General features: G+C 40.7%; 3 protein-coding genes across 3 annotated transcripts; all 3 read right to left on the bottom strand.

Annotated features, from left to right (window-relative positions):
• Positions 1-795: 795 nt before the first annotated feature.
• LOC139665522 (isoleucine--tRNA ligase, cytoplasmic-like) lies at positions 796-18144 on the bottom strand. Its single transcript, XM_071544573.1, has 12 exons — positions 18104-18144; positions 17187-17310; positions 16288-16444; positions 15975-16094; positions 15619-15701; positions 15147-15264; positions 13872-14019; positions 10353-10440; positions 8839-8899; positions 7977-8072; positions 6377-6499; positions 796-891 (listed from the first exon to the last, which is right to left on the bottom strand). The coding sequence occupies exons 2-12, from the start codon at positions 17303-17305 to the stop codon at positions 796-798; spliced, it is 1209 nt and encodes a 402-aa protein (XP_071400674.1). The 5' UTR covers positions 17306-17310; positions 18104-18144.
• LOC139665520 (desmin-like) lies at positions 4285-5433 on the bottom strand. Its single transcript, XM_071544571.1, has one exon. It carries the CDS (start codon positions 5431-5433, stop codon positions 4285-4287), a length of 1149 nt encoding a protein of 382 aa, XP_071400672.1.
• Positions 18145-21313: 3169 nt separating the features above from the next.
• On the bottom strand, positions 21314-25639 carry rpl29 (ribosomal protein L29). Its single transcript, XM_071544558.1, has 4 exons — positions 25596-25639; positions 24977-25028; positions 24484-24548; positions 21314-21489 (listed from the first exon to the last, which is right to left on the bottom strand). The coding sequence occupies exons 2-4, from the start codon at positions 25011-25013 to the stop codon at positions 21397-21399; spliced, it is 195 nt and encodes a 64-aa protein (XP_071400659.1). The 5' UTR covers positions 25014-25028; positions 25596-25639; the 3' UTR covers positions 21314-21396.
• Between the last annotated feature and the right edge of the window lie 508 nt (positions 25640-26147).

Here is a 26147-nt window from a genome sequence, read left to right as displayed (position 1 = left end):
ATATATTCATATATTCATATATATTCATATATAAATATGAGAGAGCATCACTCAAAATCGAGGTGAGAGAGCATAGCTTGATGTTACATCGTAACAAAGTTGCTCAAGTTGTCTAAAGCACAGATCCTTCCTCTACTAAGGCAGGTCTACCTTAAAGGTGCTGAGTGGTTAATACTACAGTAGTTCCACATATTTACTGAGGTTAATTAATCCTGCTCAGGTCAGGCTGCAGATGCTCCAAGTGAGAGGGTGAGTGTGCCTGTACCGGATTAGGTCTATGCAAAATTAACTTTGTGTGTATGTCTGCGTGTGTGTGTGTGTGTGTGTGTGTGTGTGTGTGTGTGTGTGTGTGGTAGTTAATACATGTTAATGTGGGACCTTGTGAGGGTGTGGGTGTGCCACCACACTGACCTTGGCTGTTAGGCTGTGTGAATGGACTATGCTGAGACCGCAAAACCTCTATTGACTTCCTATGCTAATGCCGCTGAAGGAGGCACAAGCAAAGACAAACCTCAAACCATTAGATTTGAGGTAGCAGTCAGGTTGGCACATTATGTCTCTGACCACTAAAAGAACAAGTAGCTCTTATTGTAGGAGTAAACATAACATGGTGCAATATTTCATTAGTGCAGGCCTAATATCTATGCAGCAGGTGGGGTTATTCAATAACTGTTGTTGTAAGGGCACACAGTGGAAGACTTGCCCTTGCCTCAAAGCAGTTAGTTACATTGAGTTTGAAGTAGCCACTGTAACATGGCATAGAAGTAACATTAACAATACAATGTGTAGTCTGTCTCACCTCCAGCAGAAGGGGTAGCTATGTTTGAAAGAGCTGGCGTTGACGAGACGGCCCTTCTCCTTTAGAAACTTGATGATATTCTTGTCAGCATCCTACACATACAACACAAGCAAACAAAAAACAAATGCAGCTTTGAATAAAAGTGACTCACAACATATATTAGTATGTCCTGATATAATATACAAATATTTTTTTACAGGCATTACATCAAGTGTGAAGTATGTATTACACAAGTAAACAAACAGTATGTGCTAGTAGCAGAGGGAACTGTTGTGAAGCCAATGGAAGCAATCTTAGTGTGTGAATTAATAAACAAACAATAAAGTAAAAATAATTAAATTTCATGGTTAAGTGTACAAAGCTAATCTTGTAATTAGAGCTAAAACAATTTTGTCTACTACAAAAAAAATGATGTAATTATCTCAATGGCCATTTCATTACCAAAATGCATTATTTTTCCAGAATATATTTGGAACACAAAACTTATAACGTTTGAGCTATTCTTCAAATATATGTTTTCTCTGTATCATTTCTCAGTTATTTATGTCCATTGCTCATAATAGTTCTCAAATACACATTTACACCATTTTATTAACACATTCTACCATAAAATCATGTCAAAACCATGTACTGTGTTTAAGGATAAGGCTGGTGTTTTTTAATGCATTGCTTACCGTCAACAAATCCTATGAAAATAACAAAATCAACAATGCATTTGCTCTACTCCCATTACTTTCAGACTTTCAGACTTTCTTCTTACTATAAAGCAAGGAATCTCTGTCTGTATGTGTGTCCTTCGCATATCTCGAGAACCGTTTGTTCGATCTACTTCACACTTGGCGGGTGTATTGCTGGGGACCCAAGGACGTGCAGTGTCGGACTGGACACGCGACACATTCAATATTAATAAACTTTGAATAAACAAGCGAACAGCGCTCTGTGCAGCAGCGGGGCTCAAAGCAAGCAACTGATAGCCTACGCCTATTTTGAACGGGCACTGCACTAGTAGTTTCAATTTTAAAAATCGCTAACTGTTACCACGAAAAGTCAGACTGTTGTAGTTATTACCAAATCAAATTCAAATGGGAACAAATTCTTCATTACACCAGGGACTATTTTCGGTGCTACGGAACTACTTTCCTGAGATTGCAAACGTCTTTACAGCCGGCTTATTAAGTTGTTTGAGGAAAAAGTCGGCTGGCCCAGTGCATCGCGATGATGAAATATGTTGCCCAGAGCAACGGCATGGCTCTTTGACGTGTTTTTAATAGTATTTTTATTACAATGGATTTCTATGGCTGCTGGCACATGGCTTCATTGGGCACCGGCTACATGGACGCGACTTGTTGGCAAAACAAATTCATTGCTGATTTTGTTATTTTCATAGGATTTGTTGATGGTAAGCAATGCATTAAAAAACACCGGCCTTATCCTTTAAGGTAATGAAGCCATTCTTTAAATTAAAAACACCTTATTACCCATCCTAGAAGCAAATGGAATTTTCATCATATCCGAAAATCTCAGAAAATGCATTAAAATTAAAGTTAAGATGATGATGAAGTGGAAACAGATTTTTATTTCTTTTATTTCTTTCTATCTGACTTAATAACACTAGTTATGAAGTAAAGCATCTTTAAAATATCTTCCCACCACCACAGTTGGAAAAAAAAAATACGAGGGGAAACACTGCTACAGACATAAACCTAGTACTCAACAACAGAAACCCACAACCAAGGTCACAGTGAGCTCACACAGCTACGATTAAATATCAACAAAGGTGGTGAGAAATAGTCTGTTTTGTCATCCTGCTCCTTGTTTACAGCAGCCAATATAATATGCAATTGGCCCTGTGGCATAAACTGCACTATTTCATCTCGCTCTAACCAAGCCCACAGTGCAATTCACCAGAAGCTCATAAATATCACTTTCCAGCATGGTGCTTGGCAGTTTGTTGGTCCTGACCTCTTTGTAGAGAAGGGGTTTTAAACTTTCTCAGCCAGGAGTACATTTTGTTTTGCCTTGACCCTGGCTCCTTAAAACATACGAGTAACTATATGTGATTTGGAAACTCATTGAAACCAGGCCGGCAACCCATTGTGGGAATCATCCCATTCTACCGTCCGGCTGAGCAAGCATAACAAAGGCTTACTCAATATTTATGTTACTCAATTATTTACACATATCTGTGATTCCTTTGGCATCTTGTTGCCAGAAGGCATAACTTATCTGCTGAGTTTCCAGTTCCCAAAAAAAAACACAGCGGTTTCTAGTGTTGTAGTAGTGTAATAGTAGTGTAATATATTTTGAGCTGCCCCAGCTGGCCCTGTCAAACCCTGCTTGCCTGTTGTGGAAAATTAATCAAGGTATAGCAGTCTAAGGCTGGATTCACACAGGCAAAAAAGATCAGAATTATAGTTTTTTCTTTGTAGCACATCTAGCTTTTATTCCATTTATACAGGAAATAGTGAGAAGCAATTAGTGCAACAATGATACAAGATAAAATAATTGCAATTTACTCAGTTATAACTGGTTTTCAGCAGGTTTCCAGCTTTGCAGCTTAAAAGAAGAAAGGTAGAATAAGGATAGAGGGAACATACAGAAATAAAATTATTATAGATGGAGAGAAAGCAGATCAGTAGGAACAGACACAGGGAGCAATTCATGGGAAAAAAAAATCATTAATGCATTATTTTGTCTGCAGTCACTTCAAGCTTTATTATTAAGTAGTAATTGGTAAACATTCATGTAAATGGTCAACACTTCTGTCCCATGAACCATTTGGGTTGGTCAGAGGGTGTTGCGAAGGCCAGTCACGAACGTGGAGTTGGTTTGTTTTGTTTGAGGAGTTGCTACCAATCACAGCAGCACAGGGGTGTTTTATTGTGAAGTAGGTGGCATCCCAGAGTTGGATCAGCACAAGTAGGGATGGGTAGGCCAGGAATGTGAATGAAGGAATGAAGGATGTGAAGGGATGGAAATGGTGAGGTGAAGGGAGGTAGAAGGGTGGGGATGACAGGGAAAGAGGGATGGTAAATTTAGTAAGGGTAGTGCAGGAAAAGGACAAGGGTCGAACTAAGGAGTCGAACTAAGGAGAAGGGAGGGCAGTACGGCCATTAGAACTGCCAAAAAGAGGGAATGAGAGTGGTAGTGGAGAAGAGGCGTGGATCTGGGAAGGGCAAGACAAGGGAAGTGGGAGGAAGGTTGTGTTAGAGGAAGCGAAACAAAGGTTGAAATGGAAAGGACAGGGATGGATGGGACAGTGGGCAGACAGTCTTGGGATATGGGTAGGGATGACTGTCTGGGTGTGGCTAGTTCAGTGGTAGGAGTTGGTCAGAGACGGTAAAATAGGGAAAGAAGAAATAGATAGGATAGATAGGTGTAGATAGGATAGGAAAATCAGACAAGCTCATCTCTCCACTCTCTGATGTTTTGGTGGTCTTGTTTTCGACTGCTCTGGATCTGAGGCTCCTCTCAGCTTGGAAGATTCAGACATTTGCTGGTGGTTCTCCGCTGATTCCAAGCCTGTGCTCCTCACCCTCCAGCAGCTTCCTGTAGGTGGCAATCTCTGCATCCAGCTTCAGCTTAATGTGCAGCAGTTCCTGGTAGTCCTGCAGATACTTGGTCATCTCCAGTTTGGTTTCACAGAGCTGGGCCTCCAACTGAGCGATGACACCCTCAAGGCTACCCACCTTGTCCATGTGGGCCATCTCCATGTCCTCCAGCTGTTGCTCCAGGGCTGCATTGCGAGCCCTCAGCCCATCAATCTGGTTCTGCAGGTCTGTCACCTGGTTGTGGAAGGTCGTGATCTCGTCCTTCATGGTCTTCATCTGGTCTTCATGTTTGCTGGCATGCTCCTTGAGGGTGTCAAACTTGCTCTTGTACCACTTCTCAGCTTCCTGGACGTTGCGGGCAGCGACCGACTCTATCTCTGCACGCATGTTGCGCAGATAGGCAGCCAGGTCAGGCCGGTCACCATCCAGCTCAGCGCTAACCTTCGAGTCCTCAATCTGCTTCATGATGTCAGCCACCTCTTCATCATGCAACTTCTTGAGGAACTCTATCTCGGCCACCAGCTGCTCTACACGCCTCTCCAGCTCAGCCTTCTGCAGTGTGGCGTTGTCGACATCCTGGCGGAACTCCCTCAGGATCATCTCCGCCTCTTCTTTGAGTGCCAGCTCTTCCTCCAGCTTGAGTCTCCACACTTCAACTTCCTCATCAATGTAGCCCCGCTCGATATCAGCTGCTCCCTTTTCATTAGTGAGGGCCTCAATCAGCTCCCGCACCTCTTTAAACTTGAGCTCATACTCTTCTCCGATGCCTGTGGGGCCTCCCTTGTAGCGGCTCTGCAGGGCGGCCAGCTCAGCTTGTAGAGCAGCATTCCTCTGCTCTAGTGCCTGGACTTTCTCAATGTATCCTGCAAACCTAACATTGAGTTCCTGCATCTCCTCTTTCTCGTTGGCATGTTGCTGGTGTATCTCTGTGCCCAGCTCAATCGCAGTGCCCTGGAAACCGGAGCGTCCACGGCTGTCGTATGAGGATCCACGGCACCGGGACGGGGACGGGCTCTGAACCCTCACCCTGCTGCTGGAGCCGCTAACCTGGAGGCTCTTCTGGGAATAAGACGCTCCTCTCATGTTGTGTTTGTAGTGTCCTCGATGTAAAAGAGTTTGTGGTCAATATTGGGTTTCTTGTTTCGAGAAGAATAGTTCTTTCTACGTCTCTCTGCTCTCTCTCGTTTTCTCTTTGCGCAGCCCACCTTATGACTGACGCTCTCTCTGATCACTCCTGGGGTTTTTATAGGGCCATAAAGAATGTCTCGGACAGCCTTGAAACTCACGCTTGGTTTTGACATATTTTAAAAGCGGATTATGACAGATGTCCAGAGAAGAGCTCTTTATTAGCTAACGCTGTATTGTTAGTGGCCAGGCAGGTCGAGTCAACTCCCTAGCCTTCGCACCAGGATGTGAAATAGTGATCAGATCATGTATGATGGCTATTTTTCACTCACCAATCACTTAGGATGGCTGTGAGTTGGGCGTGTAAGGGAGGTTGACGGTATCCAGTGCACTGGTAAACACTGACGATGTGCTTTGGCAGCAGGTTTTCCTATACAACTTCCTGATACTGCTCTGACGTGGACTCCCTCACCTCCCTCCATCACACATTAATGAAGACGTCATGCACCAGGGGAATGATTCGAAATAACATTCGGAGAAACATGAGAAATATTTTACACTGTCACAATTAAAACAGTTAGCACATAGCATACTATACACAAACAAACAAAAGCAGTAAACAGACTCAGTGTTCAAAGGGAAAAAGGAGAAAAAAAATAGAGATGGAAGGCATTTTCCAGAGACAAACTGGGGTAATGGAGACAAATATGAGAGTGGGTGGAGAGGAATGTCATCTTGCAGTGGAGCCCAACGAGTGGAAAATCAAATGCCGAATTAGAAACAACTAGACATTATTAAGGAATTTGCCCCGTGTATTGTACCAGTGACTCTTTCCAGGGGTAGAATGTCTGAAATGTCTGCTAACCCTAATCTACTTGTAAATGTCTGATGTGTCACTCACCTTGACATACTGTCCCGCAAACTCAGTGACCTCTGAAGTGAAGCAGCCTGAGGCGTCCACAGGGCAGATAGGATCCTGGTCCCTCTGGATGATGTTGTATTCCATGCACACCCTGTAATCATCCTACAGAGGAAATACATATTTTAAAGATTATTTCAATTAGGTTTTATTGAAGACATTTTTCACTCTCTCATTGACTGACCTCTTCTCTGAAAAACATTTAGTGGAGTATTGAGTCTCGTTTTGTTTCTCTTAAAACAACTAAAAAAAAATGCCAATTCGGTGAGATCATTTCACCTGTTTCCAAAGAAAATTAACTTGTTTCAATCAACATATGTTTTCTGAGTGATCTGCCTCATTTGGAGATTATGTCACTTGTTTCAATAATATTCTCAAAACAGATGAAACTGCATTGGAAACGAATTAAATGATCTCACCCCTTTGGCAGACTTTGTTCACTTGTTTTAAAAACATATTTGAAGACTCATTATGACTTGTTAAGATGGATATTTTTTACAGTATTGAACCAAGGACTAATGGTATGTGGCACCTAAGCATGAAAGTTCAAAGTACTGTTCAGCTGTAAATGTAAATGTATTTTGTATTCTAATACCCTGTCAAGATCCAAGATAGATGATGGCACACAAGGTCATTTCACATCTAGTCATAAAACATACAATCTGAGAAATATCATTATCACCATCTACTGCATATCCTATGTATGTATTTTCAACATTTTCTAAGTGAATAACCCATTAATATGAAAATGATCACTAAATCACACAACTGTTGATAAAAAAAGAAAGAAAAACTCCTAAACATGTGCCTACTCAAATGTAGCCAAGAGATGCTGATGTGGCCGTGACAATATTAAGCTAACAGCCCCACTGGGACTGAGCTGCAGTGAAGCAGGGAGAGAGAAAGAGCGAGAATGTGTGTCCACAGCTGGCTGCAGCCACAGGGGCATCTATCTGCCCTTGACAAGGGCATCTAGGCTATTAGCAATGACCCTATAGCTCTGATAGCACTGCAGCCGTGGCCTCCAGACTCTGGGATTAGATTGATACTGTACCATTCAATAGATACATTTTATAAGCTACACTACCATAAGCATACACATGAACTTCCAGTCAATACACAAAGAAGCAAGTTGCCGTTTGTGGGTTTGCAACATTCTGAAAAGGCAGATTTGCAAGACACTACTGTAAGTATTATATTCGGCATTTATTAGAAATGCAATGATAAAGTACCAAACCAAACTCTTACAAAACAAGATATGTCAAAGATTCTGAAGAACTCTTGGATCATATGATTAATACCAAATTAATAATGTGGAAATTTAAGATGAAAAAAAAAAAAAAATGTAAAAGAGCTTGTTAGCTTGTTAGTAGGTGCCATTACACTGCTTCTGTTAGGACAGTTTTCATATTATAATACCATATCCTTCCAGAATAATGATACTTAGTCTGGTAAAATATCATAGTGATCCCAGTGAAATAGATTCAAATTACCATTGGATACTACATCAGACTACGTAGCAAGGTCCTCTCTGTCTGCGGTGAGTAGAAAGAAAGAAACAAAGAAAAAAGACCACACTTACAGCTCCAAAGTAAGGGGCCTGGTGGACCACTCCTGTGCCCTCCTCCTCCTTGACGTAGTTATCCATCACCACCTGGAACGCACCCGTCTCCCCACACTGGAGTGAAGAGAAGAGGAGAGAATTAGATGTGGGGCGGGTGGTGAGAAAGCACAGGAAATAGAGACAGAGATAATAAGAGAGGAATTAAGGGAGATTGAGAATGTAAACAGAGAGACACCAGTTTGTTGTCAGACAGGTAATTAAAGTGAGATATAGGTCTGACTTCAGTTTGCGGCAAACAATACATAACTAGAAATAACCGCCTCGCGGTTGTATGCCTTCGCCAATAAACTTTGTTTTATCATTGCAAGGACAGTATTTATTTATTGAACATATATAATTAATGTGATTATTAGGTCAACTTAAAGGATTTTGGTGTCTGCAAAAGTAAGTGACAGCACTTCCACCGTTTTTGTAGAATGACCCAAGATCGTTTTCTCAGCTACAGTGGTAAGCAAAACATTATGATGTCACAGTGAAGTTGATCTTGAACTTTTGGATATAAAATGTCATCACTTCATCATTTTATCCTATTAGACATTTGTGTGAAATTTTGTCATAATTAGCGTCTTTTGTGAGGTCACAGTGACCTTGACCTTTGACCACCAAATTCTAACCAGTTCATCCTTGAGTCCAAGTGGACGTTTGTGCCAAATTTGAAGAAATTCCCTCAAGGCGTTCCTAAGATATCGCGTTCACGAGAATGGGACGTACGTACGTACGGACGGACAACCCGAAAACATAATGCCTCCGGCCACGGCTGTCACTGGCGCGGAGGCATAAAAATGTGCAGCAGCCTGCAGCAAGAACATCGTCTACAAACCTTAGCGAAGTACTGGAAAAGAGGCTTGTATTTCTTTCCTTTCAGCATCTTGCCAGGGAATCTGAAACGCATAAAGACACACTTAAGCTTAAAATACTTGTTCCAACGTCCATCATTATTCCAACTTTCCCTGCATTGACAACCTTGTAGAAAGCTAGTACAACTACAAGTGTGTGCCAACATACAGGCAAAACACTGAATAAAGCACATGCCAGCAAAAAATTGTGTTAATATGGTGAAAACCAACCAGAACAGCTTCAATGCACCATGGCATAGATTATACAAGAATATGAAACTTTACTGGAGGGATTCTTCCGCAAGCATTTCCATCTGTTTGTGTTTCATACTGGTGATGACAAAGACTGCCTCGCTATCTCCTGAGATCTCCATGTAAGTGTTCAGCTGTTTTTAAGATATGGCGACTGAGAGAGACATGGTATACTGTTGTATACATGGTATACATAATTTCCATTCTAATGGAGCCATTCAGGCCGCTGTGCATGGGGACTTTGTCCTTATAGAAGAAGCAGCTCCTGACAGGACAGACATGCTTCAAACATAGGATAGCTTTGTATTTATTGCCATTTAATTTGCCCAATAAATGGGATGAGTGGGTGTAAATCATGCCTGGAGCGCATTTCCAGGCTTCAGTACATTCTGCATCCCTCATTCACTGAGGTGCTTCTTTTACTCATGGGAGTTAAATATATCTCACCTCATTCTTTCCCTGCTCTGTTCTGCACTTTCCATTCACTCCACTACCATCCACTGAAGTGGGAAATAGGGAATTTGATTTACTTTTCACTGCACAGAGCAACACTCAGCTGGAAAAATATACCTCTCCTAATTCTCCTGTCACTAGCTTTATCCTAGTATCTTAACTCTGGAACACTAGTTGTAACTCAAGAGAAAACCTTCCACAGTAAATACAAGTTTGGCAGTCAATCACTGAAGCTGAGTGTACTGAAGCGTAGTGCCTGTGTTTGAAACTTATTTTTTAACTTACTACAAAGTTTGAACCTCAAGTTTCAATGTTTCAAGCACAGGGTATTAAGGTCACACTCTGTCACTCACCCTAACCACCTCATCACCTGAACTTATTTGAAAAGTTCACTGTTTAGTAGACTGAAGTACAGCCCAGCTTCACGGACACAGCTCCCTAACAAACCTTCCACTTATATTACATACATCAAATTTTTGTTCAATACTCCCTTTTTGCCTGTCGCTCCTATGAGCTCTGTCTATTTATTCCAACCTAAACATTTATTCCAACATTACTTCAATGTATGTATTGCTGCTGTGAAGATATGACAGTAATAAAACAGGACTGAACTCATCGCTGTGTCGTAGCATACTTTCATCAATGTGTGGAAATTATTCCTGGTCTAACCAGCACCTCATAAAAACAACTGTTGTACACTGGGCATCTGCAACCTAATGTATCTACATCTAGGGTGTTAATCCCTTTCACTCTTCGTGGCTTTGTGGCAGCTATTAGGCCCCTGTGTACTCACTTGTCCAGGATAGTGTACTCGCTCTCCGACTTAAACAGAGCTCCCAGCCTGGCCTCCATCATGATGTAGGTCTTCTCCGTGGCGTTTTCTGAAAGTCAGAGAGATGGAGGTAGAGTAAAACAACTGAAACTCAAACCTTTTCATGTTGGGCCTCTATACGGAGCAAATCTAGTCTTACACTTAGACCAAGGCTCCCAACAATCACACTTGTATTCCTGCCAAACAGTACTTTAAGAAACAATGACACAAAGCCAAAGTTAAATAGCTTTTCATAGGGTAGGTCTGTGGAATGACAGAGAGAAGAACATAACAAACAGCAGAAAAAGTCTATAACATTTACTGGACAGCACAAAGGGAACGTTACAATGGTCATCATAAGGTTGGCTGGGCCTGTTCTGTGGCACTCTCTCTGACAAAGCCAGGGAGGCAAGATGATAAAGAGCATAATACGCCTACAACATTTATAACACTGCATAAAAGCAAATACAAAATAAATGTTCATCACACTCCTGTGGCTTAGCTGGAAACTGGTGTAGCTCAGAATTAGCATAACTAAAAAAAAATATTTGGGAGAAGTTTTTTTTTTTTTTCCCCCACACAGCTTTCAACATTATAATGAACCGGAGATGAGGATACCGATTGATCTGATGGGAGAGGATTCCGTTTTTCTTTGTGGTTAATTTTTCAATGTCTGCCAAATCAAATGCCACTGGGGGATGATTTGTGTTTTTTTAACTGAATTTTCATGTATGATGAATAGCAACTCATCAAACATGGTTCCAATCCACACAGCCTATACCTGTGCTACACTTAAGTCTGCTAAACAGACATGCCAACTTTCAGTTCTCAATAACACAGCCATAATGTCACGGTCGGGGAAGGACCTCATCATGTAGCTAAACGCACTCGACTAGCAGCTGAGCTAAATAAGTCCCAACACTGTCTAAAAGTCGACCCTGCATATAGGATAACTGCCTGACAGACTGGAGAACTGAACCCCACTGGAAAACCGGCCAAATGGGGAGAGTTTAAGAGAAAGAACAGACGGGAGGTTGAGAACAACAGGAACAACAGTTGTGAATAGCAGGGCAAAAACCAAATGCCCTGAGAGAGAGTGATGCAAAAAGAGAGAGAGAAGGGGGCAGCATCAATAAAAGATGTTTCTTCTCCTCAGTGGTGTGATAAATGATTGCACAGCTCAGACCTGCTGCTGTTGGCAGCCCTCAACTCAAAGAGCGACAAAGGTAGGGATGGGGAGAGAGAGAGAGAGAGAGAGAGAGAGAGAGAGAGAGAGAGAGAGAGAGAGAGAGAGAGAGACAGAGAGAGAGAGAGAGAGAGAGAGAGAGAGAGAGAGAGAGAGAGAGAGAGAGAGAGAGAGAGAGAGAGAGAGAGAGAGAGAGAGAGAGAGAGAGAGAGAGAGAGAGAGAGAGAAACTGAGAACTATAAGGACAATAACAGGTGGATGGGGAGGCAAAAAGAGCAATAAGAAAATGGGTGGGATATGGAGAGTGAGAGAGGGTGGGAGAGAGATAACGAGAGACTGAGCTGATACAAAAAACACTCATGGTATGCCAAGGCGGTCTCCCATGCAGCATGGCACAAGCAGTGCAGTGAGGGATAGTTGCTTGGACTATGCTTCAACAGTGCCCCCTGCAGGATCAGATAGGCTATGACAAGCTGGAAAGAATCTAGGTCATCCTTTTTAAAACCCACCAGTTTCTCTCGTAGGGAACCAAAAACTACAGGAGGAGGATAACAAAAAAAGAAAAAAACACTAGCTACCTCTCTGGAGTATTTTTCATATTTGAACAAGGACAACGCTTTTTTAAGTGACCCGATTTGAGGTTCATCCGCGATTCTCACAAAGTCTAAACCAGACACACGCACATGCACACACACAGTTCACAAGTATACACATACTAGTGTTGTCATAGACACACATATGCACAGAGTGTATCAGTTCGAGCTACATTATCAGCTCAAAATTACAAAACATGGTAATGGAAAAAATATTTGCAAAAATTAGGCAGTTTCCTACTGCAAATTTAACCTGTATTTGACAAACACAAAACAAGAGATGCATATCATGTCTTAGGTTACACTTTGGTCCTGAAGCACAAATAAAGACACAGTTTTTACATTTTTAAGAAAAGTGCACATCTGTTGTGATGTTATTTGGACGCATTTTCTCCAGCAAGTCCCACAAACATGATTATAGCCATGTTTCTCTGGGAGAAATGTACGAGTGTCAAGGTGTGTCTGATCTTGATAGGAATGTCAGGAGACTGTCTATCACTATGGTACGATCCTCACATGATGCTCGGCCCCCCCCAGAAGGGACACTGAATAGAGAGAGACCATATGGAAAAAACCCCATGGAAGGAGTGGTTAACTTAAAGGGGTGTCATACTGATCAAAGTGTATAAAAGCTATTGTAATCTGGCATGAAGCCAGTTCTTCTGCAGAAAAACTCAGGTCTTTGTTGCCAATAAGATCTTCATATTATACCATTCTTCTGCCTCGAAAAAAGATTCTTTTGTCTCCTGGGGAAACCACGACAACCTCAACATTGTATTTGGAAAGCATTGTAGGGTTACTGTACATTATTTCAATGATTAAGATCTTACAAACTGCTAAGCTGTAACCTGTGTATGAATGAGCTTATGGGTAATTGATAAATGCCTTGGAAATACCTTTTTCTTTTTTTTACAAAAATCAAACTGAAAGGGCCATTTCACATGCGTGAGTTTACACACATATTTTTTTTAATCAGCATTTCTGAACAATAATAATGCCTTAGCATCCAGCTAATGTTCAGGAATGTAGAGAGTCTGGTTTGTTGTAGATAAAAGAAAGCTGTTCTATGACTCTTGTTATAGAACAAACATTTTAAAGTCTTATTTTATTGGGTAATGTATAGCCTCAGATTAGAAAAACCACCAACACCTTATGGCACAGAAATCCCTTCTCCGGGCGCAGTTTGCCAAGGCAGCATTACTCCTCTGCTAATTTGTTCTTGTTTGCCGTTTTCGAATAAAACAACCATCAGCTGATATTGAGGTCTGGTACACTCAGCCCACAAGAGACACAGGTTTTTCACAAAGAAAACTTTGGCCACAGGTTTTAACTTTTAAGAAACATTGGCTACGTTTACATGCACAGTGATAATCCAATTATAATGCAATTAAGACAGTAATGCAAGTAGTGTGGAGCCCATGTAAATGCCATACTATGATTATGTTAATGTGATTATGCTCATAGTTGGAGTAACCATAATCGCAGTAAGATATGCGGAGTACTGCGATTATTATTATTATTGTATTTATTGAAAACACTGAATGCTCATCAAACCCCTATTCCCAAATGAAAACCATCCATGCTTCTCTAAAAGCCAAGACACACCCTGTTGGTCATGTTGTAAATTGCCAAAAGATTGTGAACATAAGACATTTTTGTGGGCAGACAAACAGTCGGTGGATATTTCCCTCTTTTCCTACAATGCCAAGCTATGTCTCTCACCTTTGACCTTCACATACTGGAACTCAGCGTTGACACAGAGGGCCAGGTTGCTAGGAAGTGTCCAGGGTGTGGTTGTCCAGGCGATGAGAGCCACACCCTCATCATCCACCAATGGGAAGTTGACGATGACTGATGGATCCTGAACATCCTAGAGACAAAAAGGGATGAGAGATATTAGGTTAATTCAGTAATTACTCCTACTTGACAGTAAATTGATTTGTTTTTTGTTACAATTTTGTAATGGTTTTGTTATTAAAGGCAGGCTGTCTGCTTTCTGTTGATGTCCTTGTCACTTTCTCTAGAGGAAAAGCAGAGGTGATTGAGTTGTTTACGAAATGAGAAAACAGCATAATGACAGCCTGACAATGATGCTGACTTGCGGACTTGGATTACTTAAGATCTGATAGTTTCTCTGATACTTTTGACATATTTCAGATCTGTTATCTCTCAAGAAGAATAATGTTGAGAAAACAAAGGAGATAACTGTTGATTTTAGGAAGTCCAAAACTGTGCAGCCACCAGTTTACATCAATGATGTCCCTGTTGAAATTGTGAATAACTTCAGATTCTTAGGCATTCAGATCTCAGACTCCCTCTCCTGGTCTCTAAACACCAGTTGTGTTGTTAAGAAGGCACAACAGAGACTATACTTTCTACGATGCCTTAAAAAATATGGAATGTCCACAAAGACCCTTGTAAATTTCTACTGGGCTACCATAGACAGCATCCTTACTGGAGGCATACTGGCGTGGTTTGGCAACCTGACTGAACAAGACCACAAACAACTGAGGAGGACAGTAAAAACGGCTTCAAAAATCATAGGAACACCACTGCCACAGATTCAGGACATTTACACCTCCCGCTGTAGAAGGAAGGCCCTAAGTATTATGGAGGACACCAGCCACCCAGCACATGGTCTGTTCTCATTCCTTCCCTCAGGAAAACGCCTACAGAGCATCAGAGCTCGGACCAGCCGCCTCAAAGACAGTTTTTACCCCCAGGTGGTTAGATTACTGAACAGTAGCACTTCTCATAACTCATAGTGATTATTATTTGTGGGATCTCTTATTTAATGTTTTGGTTTTTTTATTTATTCTTATTTATATATAGTTTTTAAGGGCTGAGATAGAGCCAGGGCAGATGCATTTCATTGCATTTGAATGTACATTTTACTTTTTAAATGTATGTGACAATAAACTTGAACTTGAAGAATAATGAATATCAAAATTGTGAGTTAGTCTGACTGAGGTGCTAGGGGTCATGTTGCGTGCCAACCTTGTAGTTCTGGTGGGACTCAAAGTTGGAGAGGGGGGTGTTGCAGGCAGTGGAGAAAGGCATGACTTTGACACCCCTGTACACCAGACCCTTGTCATACAGCTGCTTGAACACCCACCTGATTGAATGAAAAGACAAAATTAGCAAAAAATGTAACTTAAAATTAACAGGAGGTAGAGAGAGACACCTTCCACACCAGGGGTCGGTTTCCCAGACATGGAATATGCTTGGTCCTGGCTAAATACGTCACTTTCTGTCAGTAGAAATCTGTGATGAAATTGACTTGGTGTAGGATTAGGTTTAATCCAAGCCAGTGAAACAGTCCCTGAGAAACTGGAAAATTTAATTCCTTCTAATTAAGTAGTAATAGAAATTATGTTATTTTTTAAAGCCCAAATGTTTTTGGTAAGAAAGTTAATTATGACTATCCAATTTGACCATAAAAACACAGCAAAGGTTCTGGGATCCATACCAGACAGTCTCCATGAACCATGGGTAGAGAGTCTTGTAGTCATTCTTGAAGTCGATCCACCTGCCCATCCGCCTCACTGAATTCTGGGGAGAACAAAAATCAAAACACAATGAAGAGAAAATAATGATAACATGCCAAAATTCTGTAGAGCATGTTATTAAAAACAATGATTATGCTGCTACATCATGACTAAGAAATGCCAAAATAGATCTTAGATACCCCGACCCCAGGTAAAAATAGTAGCCTTGCTTTGTTGTTTAGAGGTTATTTAGTGCGGTTTCAATGCACTGTTCTAAGTCAGATGCGTTTTGATGTTTTAGTTCCATGGGGATCAGTATTCTCTCCTTTTTGCTCACCTCCCACTCGCTGGCATATCTCATGACAATATTTCTGCACTGTTTGTTGTATTCAGCAATGCCCATCTTGGCCACGTCGTCAGGCCCCTTGATCCCCAGAGTCTTATCAATCTCATACTCCTACGAAAACACATAGGAGATGAGTCACACAAAGGCACACACAAGGGCGCCAAACACACTTTTGCTGTAAAGATCAAAGGCATGTGAGTTCCACTGAGTGTACAGTGAATTTATGCAGGAAATCTTGCAATAACACAAATCTCAATTAAAATTTAGCAATATTCCTAGAAAAAGAAAATTCAGACAGACTTACCACAGGCAGTCCGTGACAGTCCCAGCCAAAGCGTCGGTCCACATGGAAGCCACTCTGGTGGGCAAAGCGGGTAACAATGTCCTTGATGGTGCCAGCTAGGATGTGCCCATAGTGGGGTAGACCAGTGGCAAAGGGAGGGCCGTCATAGAAGGTATACCTGGATGGAAAATGGGAGGCCAAATTGTTATTGTGTAATTGTTATTTAAATGAAATGAATGAAGTACTATTTTATCAAAGTAGCATAAGAAAAAACGGTGCTTGACATGGCCACTTTTATAAATGCGTAACTATTCTACTATAAGGCAGCTATGAAATATCTGCAGTGATTTACTTTGCTGGTAACTCATGTGGAAAATCTAATTTAATCATCCATTGTTGACTACCACATACTGTCATATTTGACTGTGCTGGAAAAAACATTGACACTGCCTAGGTCCAAGTATGCAAGTATAACATTGGGCCAAAACAACTGGTTAGCCAGGAAATTCAACTTCTTTACTTGGCAGCACAGCAGTTGGAATGACATTCAGCAATGATAATCTTTAACCAGCAGGAAAGACTCAAGATGAGCAGGCTATTGTTGTACAGCTTTTATAATCCATCCACAATAATTTCTCACGAAGAAAGACAGACTCATTTCCTCACAATGTAGTTAATGCGTATTTTGTGGGGGGGTTAGGGTTGGGACAACTAAGAACCGCAATATTGGACCTATCATACTAAACTGTTGATATACTTTTTCCATTTCATACCAATATTTAATCCCAAAACATAACATAATGGCAAAGAAGTTGCAGCTGTCTCAATCACGTCGTTTGAATCGCATCTGATGCTCCTATAGTCTATTTTAGGCTTTTTTACCAGCTGCATTATTATAAGACAAAATCAGTTGGACTTACTTGGGCCTGTTCTTGGACTGTTTGAGGCATTCCTGGAAGCAGTCCTTTTCCTTCCACAATTGAAGGATCTTCTCCTCCTCAGAGGGAAAGCTGATGGACTCAGAAACTGGCTCCACCATGGTGTCTATCCAGAAGAGATCCAGAAATTAGATAAAAATTAAACTCAATAGGCTTATGGCGCAGGAGGAAATGAAAAATGAGTGCACATATCTCAAAGATGACATTGCAAATCTTTTAATTTCCATTTTCTGGGCTAAATAGAGTAGGGTTTTATCTATTACTATCCCTACCACAACTTTATCAGTTAGATTGATATAATCTCCATTATATGACGCATGTATTAAACCACAAACAATGGATTATTATAGGTTGAATAAAGACTTGATCAATTTGGCAAAATTAAACCTAAATTGTAATTGTGTGGAATGGCCGATGCGTAACAAAATTGCAAACAATTTTGTCTGCTTCGTCCATTTCTCCAACCCTGCACAGATCCTCTGGGAACCGAATAACTGTCAAAATCTGTTAGTGCATGGCTTCATCTCTGAGGTAATGTTGGATCAAGTTTGTCCACACAGTAAACGTTCACATTAAACATTTTATGCAGAACAGTCCGGACTTTCCAACATTAACTATTCATTGCAAACAGGCATTTGCAGAAACTTCGTCCAAAGTATGTCCAGTAAGTCACTTTTCCACAGTTGTTCATAGGAATGACGCCTCCTTGTTGTTAGCTAGCAGACTATGCTAACCGGCCAACGGTGAGGCTAAATGCTTCGGTTACTTGTAACATAATTGCTTGGTAAGTTTGTGAAAGGCAGGATTCATACACGGCCACATACAATACATTCAATGCGGAATATCACTGTAATTAAACCATAATTATGTAATATTTATCTTTGAATGGTGATACTCACATGTTTTCTGTCCCCGGCTGCCAACAGAGGGGATGAGACAGGAAATGATGCAACGGCGAGAAAGCGTGAGCGGAAGTGACGATCTGGAAACACAAGTTGCGTTAGATAACTCGGCGTCTTTATTGGCGTTTCCTATTTTTGTTTCTTTTTATTAGAACAATCCATGTTATTGCAACTATATACTTATTTTACATAGCATATATGTTGTGAATTACGTCTTATATAAAAGAAGGGAATCCAATGAGTAAAGGAAGAAATAAAAAAAATAGAGAAAAGTTAAATTATGCTTAAATGCCGACTTCCAGGCATCAAGTGGTTTTATTGGTGTTTTTGCAACATTAAGTAATTTTATTCTGCTCTTTGAATTTAATTTTTTTGCAGCTTAAATAGCTCTTTGTGTGTGTGTGTGTGTGTGTGTGTGTGTGTGTGTGTGTGTGTGTGTGTGTGTGTGTGTGTGAGAGAGAGAGAGAGAGAGAGAGAGAGAGAGAGAGAGAGAGAGAGAGAGAGAGCATGCATTAAAACATATACAGATACAAATATATATACATATATTTATTATTTTTGTCATATTATTTCCTTTTTCTGTACAACATTTATTTAATTTTCTTCATGGCACTGTGTGTTAAACAGTAAATCTGTGCCATGATCAATGTGAATCCATTGTTCCTTCATCTTGATCCAAGTTGGCACAGTCTACACAGTTAGCAGATAAGTAGTGGATGGACAATCATGTTTATCAACTTCAGAGTTTCGCTGATCCATCATTGCCCCCATGCATGTGAATTAATGTATATTTATGCAGGATCAACTTAATTATATTCTTTCCCTAACAGTACAGTTTTTGACCAATTGCAACCCTTTGGGCAAAACCTTTATGAGAGTTGTCTCTTGGTCATTACTCAACACTATTCATAAAAATCAGTGTGCTAAATCCAGGAATTGTCATGGCTAATTCAAGACAGCTTTTATTACATTAATGGACATTGTTTATTGACACTTGTTACAGTAGACCCATCTTCATGCCTTCACTTTCTCAAACCCGGCTGTGAACTAGCTAGGTGGAAAGTTGGTGGAAGTCTGTACAGGGAGTCACACTGGTAAAGGAATAGCAGTGAGCAAGATCAGAAAAAAATGTGAATTAATTTAATGCAGGTATCTGTCCTATTGACTGAAGCTTCTAATTTCATGGAAAACAGCACAATTTTATCCCTCCAGTCCCCTCCATGATTTTAAAAGTGGCTGTGATTTTGATCAATAAAGGAACAAAGACGGTTACATCGACTTGGAGGAGCTGAAGACAATGTTGGACAAGGATGGCATTGATGGGCTGATGAAGGATGGAGACAAGAACAACAATGGCAGGATTGATTATATATGGTGAGAAGAACACAAATGGTGCATATCACCACCAGGTTATTGTAGATATGTCTCGACAAGGGAAGATTTTCTTCTGGGAGAGTGTTAAGTTTACCTTGTGGGAGAGCAAGATGGCTGTTTTTTACCCACCTATCAGCATCATTTCCAATGTCCCTTGTCACATCCACGAATAGTAGACATGCTAACCTACTCATCTCCCACAACTATAATACTGTATATGTAGCAGATGTGTGTTTATGTGCCGATCACACTAATACATTTTTAAAACCAGTCTATTATGAAGGTGGTCACTGTGATTACACAGCTGATATTAACGTCTGGAGGATTAACTACATATAATATAGTATAACCTTGGGCAGCAGGGTGGCAGAGTGATTAATGAGACTGTCCTTCAACCAGATGACCTGAGTTAAATTCCAGTGACAGCAAGCATCCGCCCTGCTGAAGTGTCCTTGAGGAAGACACTGAACTGCTACCAGCTCCAGGGTTTCTGCTCTGTATCTGGTCCTGCACTTTGACCTCCCCAGACAGGAGGGCAAGCAAACAAATCTTCTCTACAGGGATCAACAAAGCATTATAAAAACGGTAATAGGCTACTATAGTACCACAATAGTATGATTGTGTGTGAGTGTTCTATAGATGTGCCATTGTGAGGCAACAGTGATTCCCTCCCTGCATGACACCGTAAAGAACTTCTTTCTTCAGTACAGAAGGATGTGGTTTTAGTGTGTGTGTGTGTGTGTGTGTGTGTGTGTGTGTGTGTGTGTGAGAGGGGGAAACAGATGGAAAAAAACACCGTTTTCATTGACTTGAGCCCCTACTCCTCTAAATGTCAGCGCATGAACCTGCTTGCCAAGGTTTGTACAACTCAATTTTTTCTATCTTGTTACTTAACAGAGATTATTAGCTCTGCCAAGGAGGTAATGTTTTCGCCTGCGTCTGTGTTTGCCCATCTGTCCGTTAGCAGAATATCTCAAAAAGTTGGGCACGGATTTGCACAAAACTTGGTATGAAGGTTGGTTATGGGCCAAGGAAGAACTGATTAACTTTTCATGTTGACTGGCCAAAGAGGGGCGTGGCGGTGGGCGTGGCATATCACCAAAAACTGCATAACTTCCTTGCGGGGTGTTGTCAGAAATGACGGAGGTCTGTGCTCTACTGAGCACATTTTCTAGTTTTGTGTCAATATAATAATGCATTTGATCCCTTATTTTAACATGCTGATCAGGCCCTGATATACCTCACTTTGCCCTTCTTTGGAAATGGCCATTGTGTATTGGTTGTACAATGGATGATTTAATGGAATGTACAGCTAAGGCGAATTCAGACTTTAGGGGCTCTGATATTACACAACACTTAATCTGTATCTAGCAAACCATAATTTAATCTGACATGTGTGGGCCAAGGTGTGCTCATGTGCTGAACACTGTTTTATGCCTACTTCCTAAATCTTATGAGATTTCCCATACAGCTTTGCCACTATCATGCTGTGGAGAAAAACACATGATTCTTGAATAAGTTGTATACATTTGAAAGGTTCATGGTTATTAATGGATAAAGGCATTTGTAATGTGTATGAAACTATCATATTACCTGGTGTACAAGCTCACACTGCATTGATGCATGTCCCTTATGCAGGGCTCTGCGCAGCCTAGAGAGCACATACTGTAATTCCCCACAGCACTGCACACTGCAAACCGTGTTACGCTCCAACAAATACACAATGACCAGCTCTTACTGAGGTGCTCCTCCCAAGCAACTAATAAAATGATCATTAAATAGAATCAGACAGACTGAAGCAGTTACAAGAGAAACAGAGAAAGAATCCAAAGGTGGTTTGTTAACAAAGCATAGCTTTATTGTGATGGTGGTAACACAGTATGGAACAGTGACAGACGGGGAGGTGAGGAGGCAGTCTATTTAGGTGCCACTGCCTTCTGTGCCGTCTTCATGCCCTTCTTGTTGTGCTTCTTGGCAAAGCGCATGTTCCTCAGAAACTTGGGGTCCACCTGCAGCAAGAAAGACAAGAGTAAATGAGTGAGCAGCTCAAGACTTCTTTGATTACGCAGCTGATCACCAAGCAAGCATGCATTTATACACATACATATAGTATGCACGTATAGGTCCAGGGAAACAAGTATGCTAAAACACATCCCAAATGAGGCAACAGATACACTCAAGCAGGGTACACAAATGCCCCCCACCGTAGATTCCCATCCAAACAATGCATCTTTTAAAATGGGTGAACCAAATGTAATACCCATGTTTTACTTTTGTTAGTCTGCCATGAGCAGTTAGCTATGTTACATATTTGGCTGTCTCTGTTGTCAGTAAAATGGCAAGAATTGGTAACTTGTTTAGAGAGCACAGAGAGACTGGTACTAAGGCTGGTCAGTTAGCCCTACCCCATGTGTACCTACAAAAGCCTATACAAAACAAGGCAATGTAAACATTTTGTTCACCATGAATGATGCAGTCCCCCTCAAATAAAAAAAAACAAAACAAAAAAAAGATAGGAAGAAGACCAATCCATAATCATCCCAAATCATGGGTCACACCAATAATAACACAGCTGAAGTGTGTCAGTGAACACAGTGATTTCATATGGTGTGCACGTGTTTACTCCTGTTAAAAGGATATGGCCGGTGTTTTTCACAGAGCCATGCCGTTGCTCTGGGCAGCATATTTCATCATCGCGATGCACTGGGCCAGCCGACTTTTTCCTCAAACAACTTAATAAGCCGGCTGTAAACACTTTGCGATCTCAGGAAAGTAGTTCCGTAGCACCGAAAATAGTCCCTGGCGTAATGAAGAATTTGTTCCCATTTGAATTTGATTTGGCAATAACTACAAAAGTCTGACTTTTCGTGGTAACAGTTAGCGATTTTTAAAATTGAAACTATGTCTTTGTGAGCTGTATTTCAAGGTTTTTAGCTTACAATTGTAGTAGAGCAAACGCATTGTTGATTTTGTAATTTTCATAGGATTTGTTGACGGTAAGCTATGCATTAAAAAACACCGGCCTTATCCTTTAAGGACATTTTTTAGAGATTTTCAGTCGCTCACAGCAAGTTACACACCACTTGGGAGTAGACAGGATTAAAAGGATTAGATAATTACCATTCATCACACCACATCCTCACTGACTAGGTTAAATGGTTAATTAACAGAATTAATTGGGGTATGCCTAACACCTGGTCACTGGAGGCCTGAAGTCTTTATCATAACTAAAGTACCTCTACAAATAATTTCCTACAATCAAGAGGCTTCGATCAAACAAAACACTGTTATGAACCATGATTTAATGCTAATGAGCGATATATTTTAATTCAAATTCAGGCATGTTTTATGTATTCAGTACATTTTCTTAAGCTTATGGGCTATACCGTTTTGCCACACTGCAAATGTTCAAGGCTTTTAAAAAACCTGGGAAAGTACTCATGGGAGTAACACTAAGCAAGACTTTAAATGCAAAATTAACCAGCCTTCCTCATGACAAGACCACACAATATTTTACAATGCAACACCTTATATCCTAAATGTCCAGAGACCATCTGAGCTGCACACTACATTACAGAACAACTCAGGTGAACGCTCCTGATGTGTCACCTGCACTTAAGTGGCAACTGGTGCATTATCTCAAGATTCATATGCAATCTATAGTAATAGAGCCTGAATGAATTTACTTTATCTGATTCTCGCTAGCAACGCACCGAGACCAGCAAGGTTGTGACTAATTCATTGAACCATTTTGGCCAAAAGTTTAAGAATAAAAACATTACAGTGCATTCCAGCTGCGTATATAATAGAGAGAAGTCACGGAGATTACAATTTTAATTAGAACTGTCTGGGTATTGCTCAATTTAGGGATCATCTAAATTCAGTTTACTTACCGAAGAATCACTGTGGTAGGGAGCATGTTTCAAACAAAAATTGCTACCAACAACCTCAACTTTGACCATAACATTCCGATTACGGTAATCTATTTCCCAGAAATCCTATTTCAGAGAACTGGACAGAGAGGAACTGTGAAATGCGCTTAAAACAAATTCGGCACAAGAAATGTATCTAACAAAGAATTTAATGGTTTAGCAGTTTCCTGTGACTAGAAAAAAACTACACATTTTCAATATTGATTTATAATCTGCTTCTATGTTACAGCAATGTACTTTTGCCCAAATCTAATACAAAGCCAACAATCGAAAATATGACTCATCACTACGAGCCCCGCTCATCAGATGCAAGCTGTTGAGAAATCACCCTTAATGCATCTATATGTTCTAGCTCAGGATATCAAGCAAACCATCTCTCAAATCAACAGTCAAATAAATAAGCACTTCCCTGCAAGGATCCAAATGTCTTAAGGCGTGCTCACATTATTCCACTTTTGTAGAAAAGGCGCATTCAGGCTGATCATGAAAGCATCTCACACAACACTTTTCTTACTTAACAGGTAGAACTACGGCACACCTCTAAGACACTAACCAGAAACTCCCACAATACAGCCATGCTCCCATCAGGAGTAACAGCTCTTACCAACTTTTGCACTGGTACTTCCTCTATTTTCATTCTATTGGTTGTCAAACTTTTAGCTGCCTATGTACTGCCTACTTGTCACTGGTCAGCCTAAAAAAAATTAGAGGTCAACCCCATGTGTGCTCCTATATAAAGTTGGTGCTTAAAAACATTTCTATACTTTGTTACCACTCTCCATCAACTTCAAATATAGAAAGGCGACAGCAGTTTGAAAAAGGCAGAGTATTGTGAACCCCCCCTTTACCCAACTTTGATGAGTCAAAAGTAGCAATTTTAGTAATTTTCTTGACACAACAAATTAGTAACAATCTGAAAGCAAAATATGAGTTGCATTACTTCCCATGCAACACTTGTCATCACCTACACCATGAATTTGGATGCATGAAAGACAGGATGTAAATGTCAGACACCATGTCAACACAGTGCTGTAGTCAGTCCAGGTAGAGCAGCAGTGTGACAGTACGTACCCCCTTCAGTGACTCATAGCGATTCGATCTGGGCTTCTTGATGCCATTCCTGTGGGCTTTGCGAGCTGTGCGGAGGAATAGATACAATTAGATACAACAATCAAGCTATATTGAATGATAGCGGGCAGGTTCACATGTCTTGAAGGAGACAAATGCTTACAAATATGCAACACTACGCAAAACTAAGTTCGGAAGAAATATTATACTGATACCACTGTATCATGTTTAAGAATACCATTAACCTGGATGAAATGTGACCTTTCACCCAATTGTTTTGTCGTAAGTGTTAGCACTGCTTGCCTTTAATTGCTCCCTGTGGGACAAATAAAATATTTTGCATTGAATTGCAAGGTCACTAAACTATACACTCTGAACAGAAACATCACAGTGAATTCTTCATTCAACTTTTTGACTGTTGAGGAACTGACAATTTTAGCTCAACACCTCATTGAGGAATAATGTAGCGTTGGCTGATCAATGCATCGATACTTACACTGGTTGTGGGTGGTGTGGTTCTTAGACTTTGCCATTTCGACACAGATAATCTGTTGAAGGAAAAAACAATGACTTTGCCATTTCGACACAGATAATCTGTTGAAGGAAAAAACAATGTTCAGCAATGACATAACTATAATTTGTATTGGCGTCGCTGTTATTTGGTAGCACTGTTGAATATGATTTTGTATGCAACTATAGATGCTACGCTAGCTAGCCGGCAGCTAGCCTAAGGAAGCAAACAAGTAAACATAGTCGTATGCTTCAACAAAAAAAACAACAGACCCCCCTAATGAGACAGTTAATAACGAAAGTGCTGTTGACGGACCAAAGTTCATATAATCCTATTTGAAATGAAGTATTTAGCTTGGTCGTATATGAAACTACTGCCTGGTCGCTATGCTGTTGGGAAGCTCCTGCTAGGCTGCACAGGGCGCTAACATTTTGGAGTGTAAATTTCAGCTTTTTACGTGGGTCACATCTGGCAAATACTGCGATGGACTTGCGGGCGGTAAATTATTCTATCACATACGGCCGCTGTTTCTGGGTGAGAATGTAAAATACACGAAGATTGCTTTAGATTTCAATCGTACATTAGGATGGGGAAAAGTATGTACCTGCCACACGTATGGACGACAACCGGAAGAGAAAGAGGGGGCGCCGCGGAGGGATACAAGAAGGGTCGAGTCAAGAGAGAGGAAAATCATAACATGAATGATGACACTGCCGCCTGTTGGTAGGTTTTGATACGACACGCGCGAGTCCACAATCGGCCATGAGATGTCACTATCCGTCCACATAACACGGCCTTAAATTTGACACCCAGAAAAAAGACAGAGATCCTGAAAGTCTTCATTAGGTGCCTGTATGTGGAAGTGTGGCATTGAGAAGAGATTCGCCCACGAATCACTGTCAGAAAAACAACTATAGAAATCCTATTATACATTTCAGAATGATACTATCCAGATATCACTGCAAAACTACAAGTCCCTCCCTATTGTAACATTATAGGAACTGTATAGATACCATAGGAGTTAAAAAAAAATACCATAATGTTCAGTATGTCCACTATAAGGTCCCTATTGTGTGCCACAGACACATTATAAGCCCCTATAGGAATATTATGGGAATATTATAGTTATTTTTGTTCAGGCGCCACTGAATCACAA

The sequence above is a fragment of the Centroberyx affinis genome, unplaced genomic scaffold, assembly GCF_046629955.1.
Source record: "Centroberyx affinis isolate AG114_WGS23_722 - 3 ecotype Tasmania unplaced genomic scaffold, CSIRO-AGI_Caff_v1 ptg004599l_1, whole genome shotgun sequence".
NCBI lineage: Eukaryota > Metazoa > Chordata > Actinopteri > Beryciformes > Berycidae > Centroberyx > Centroberyx affinis.
This window is presented reverse-complemented; position numbering and strand designations above follow the sequence as displayed.

Excerpts from the sequence above, each read along its gene's own strand:
- rpl29 (XM_071544558.1), bottom strand. The coding sequence starts at position 25,013 with ATGGCAAAGTCTAAGAACCACACCACCCACAACCAGT. Across the intron at positions 24,549-24,976 it reads CCACACCACCCACAACCAGT|CTCGCAAAGCCCACAGGAAT; the intron begins GTAAGTATCGAT and ends TCCTCCGCACAG. Across the intron at positions 21,490-24,483 it reads GCTATGAGTCACTGAAGGGG|GTGGACCCCAAGTTTCTGAG; the intron begins GTACGTACTGTC and ends TTCTTGCTGCAG.
- LOC139665520 (XM_071544571.1), bottom strand. The coding sequence starts at position 5,433 with ATGAGAGGAGCGTCTTATTCCCAGAAGAGCCTCCAGGTTAGCGGCTCC.
- LOC139665522 (XM_071544573.1), bottom strand. The coding sequence starts at position 17,305 with ATGGTGGAGCCAGTTTCTGAGTCCATCAGCTTTCCCTCTGAGGAGGAG. Across the intron at positions 16,445-17,186 it reads CAGTCCAAGAACAGGCCCAA|GTATACCTTCTATGACGGCC; the intron begins GTAAGTCCAACT and ends TTTTCCATCCAG. Across the intron at positions 15,702-15,974 it reads GATATGCCAGCGAGTGGGAG|AATTCAGTGAGGCGGATGGG; the intron begins GTGAGCAAAAAG and ends TGTTCTCCCCAG.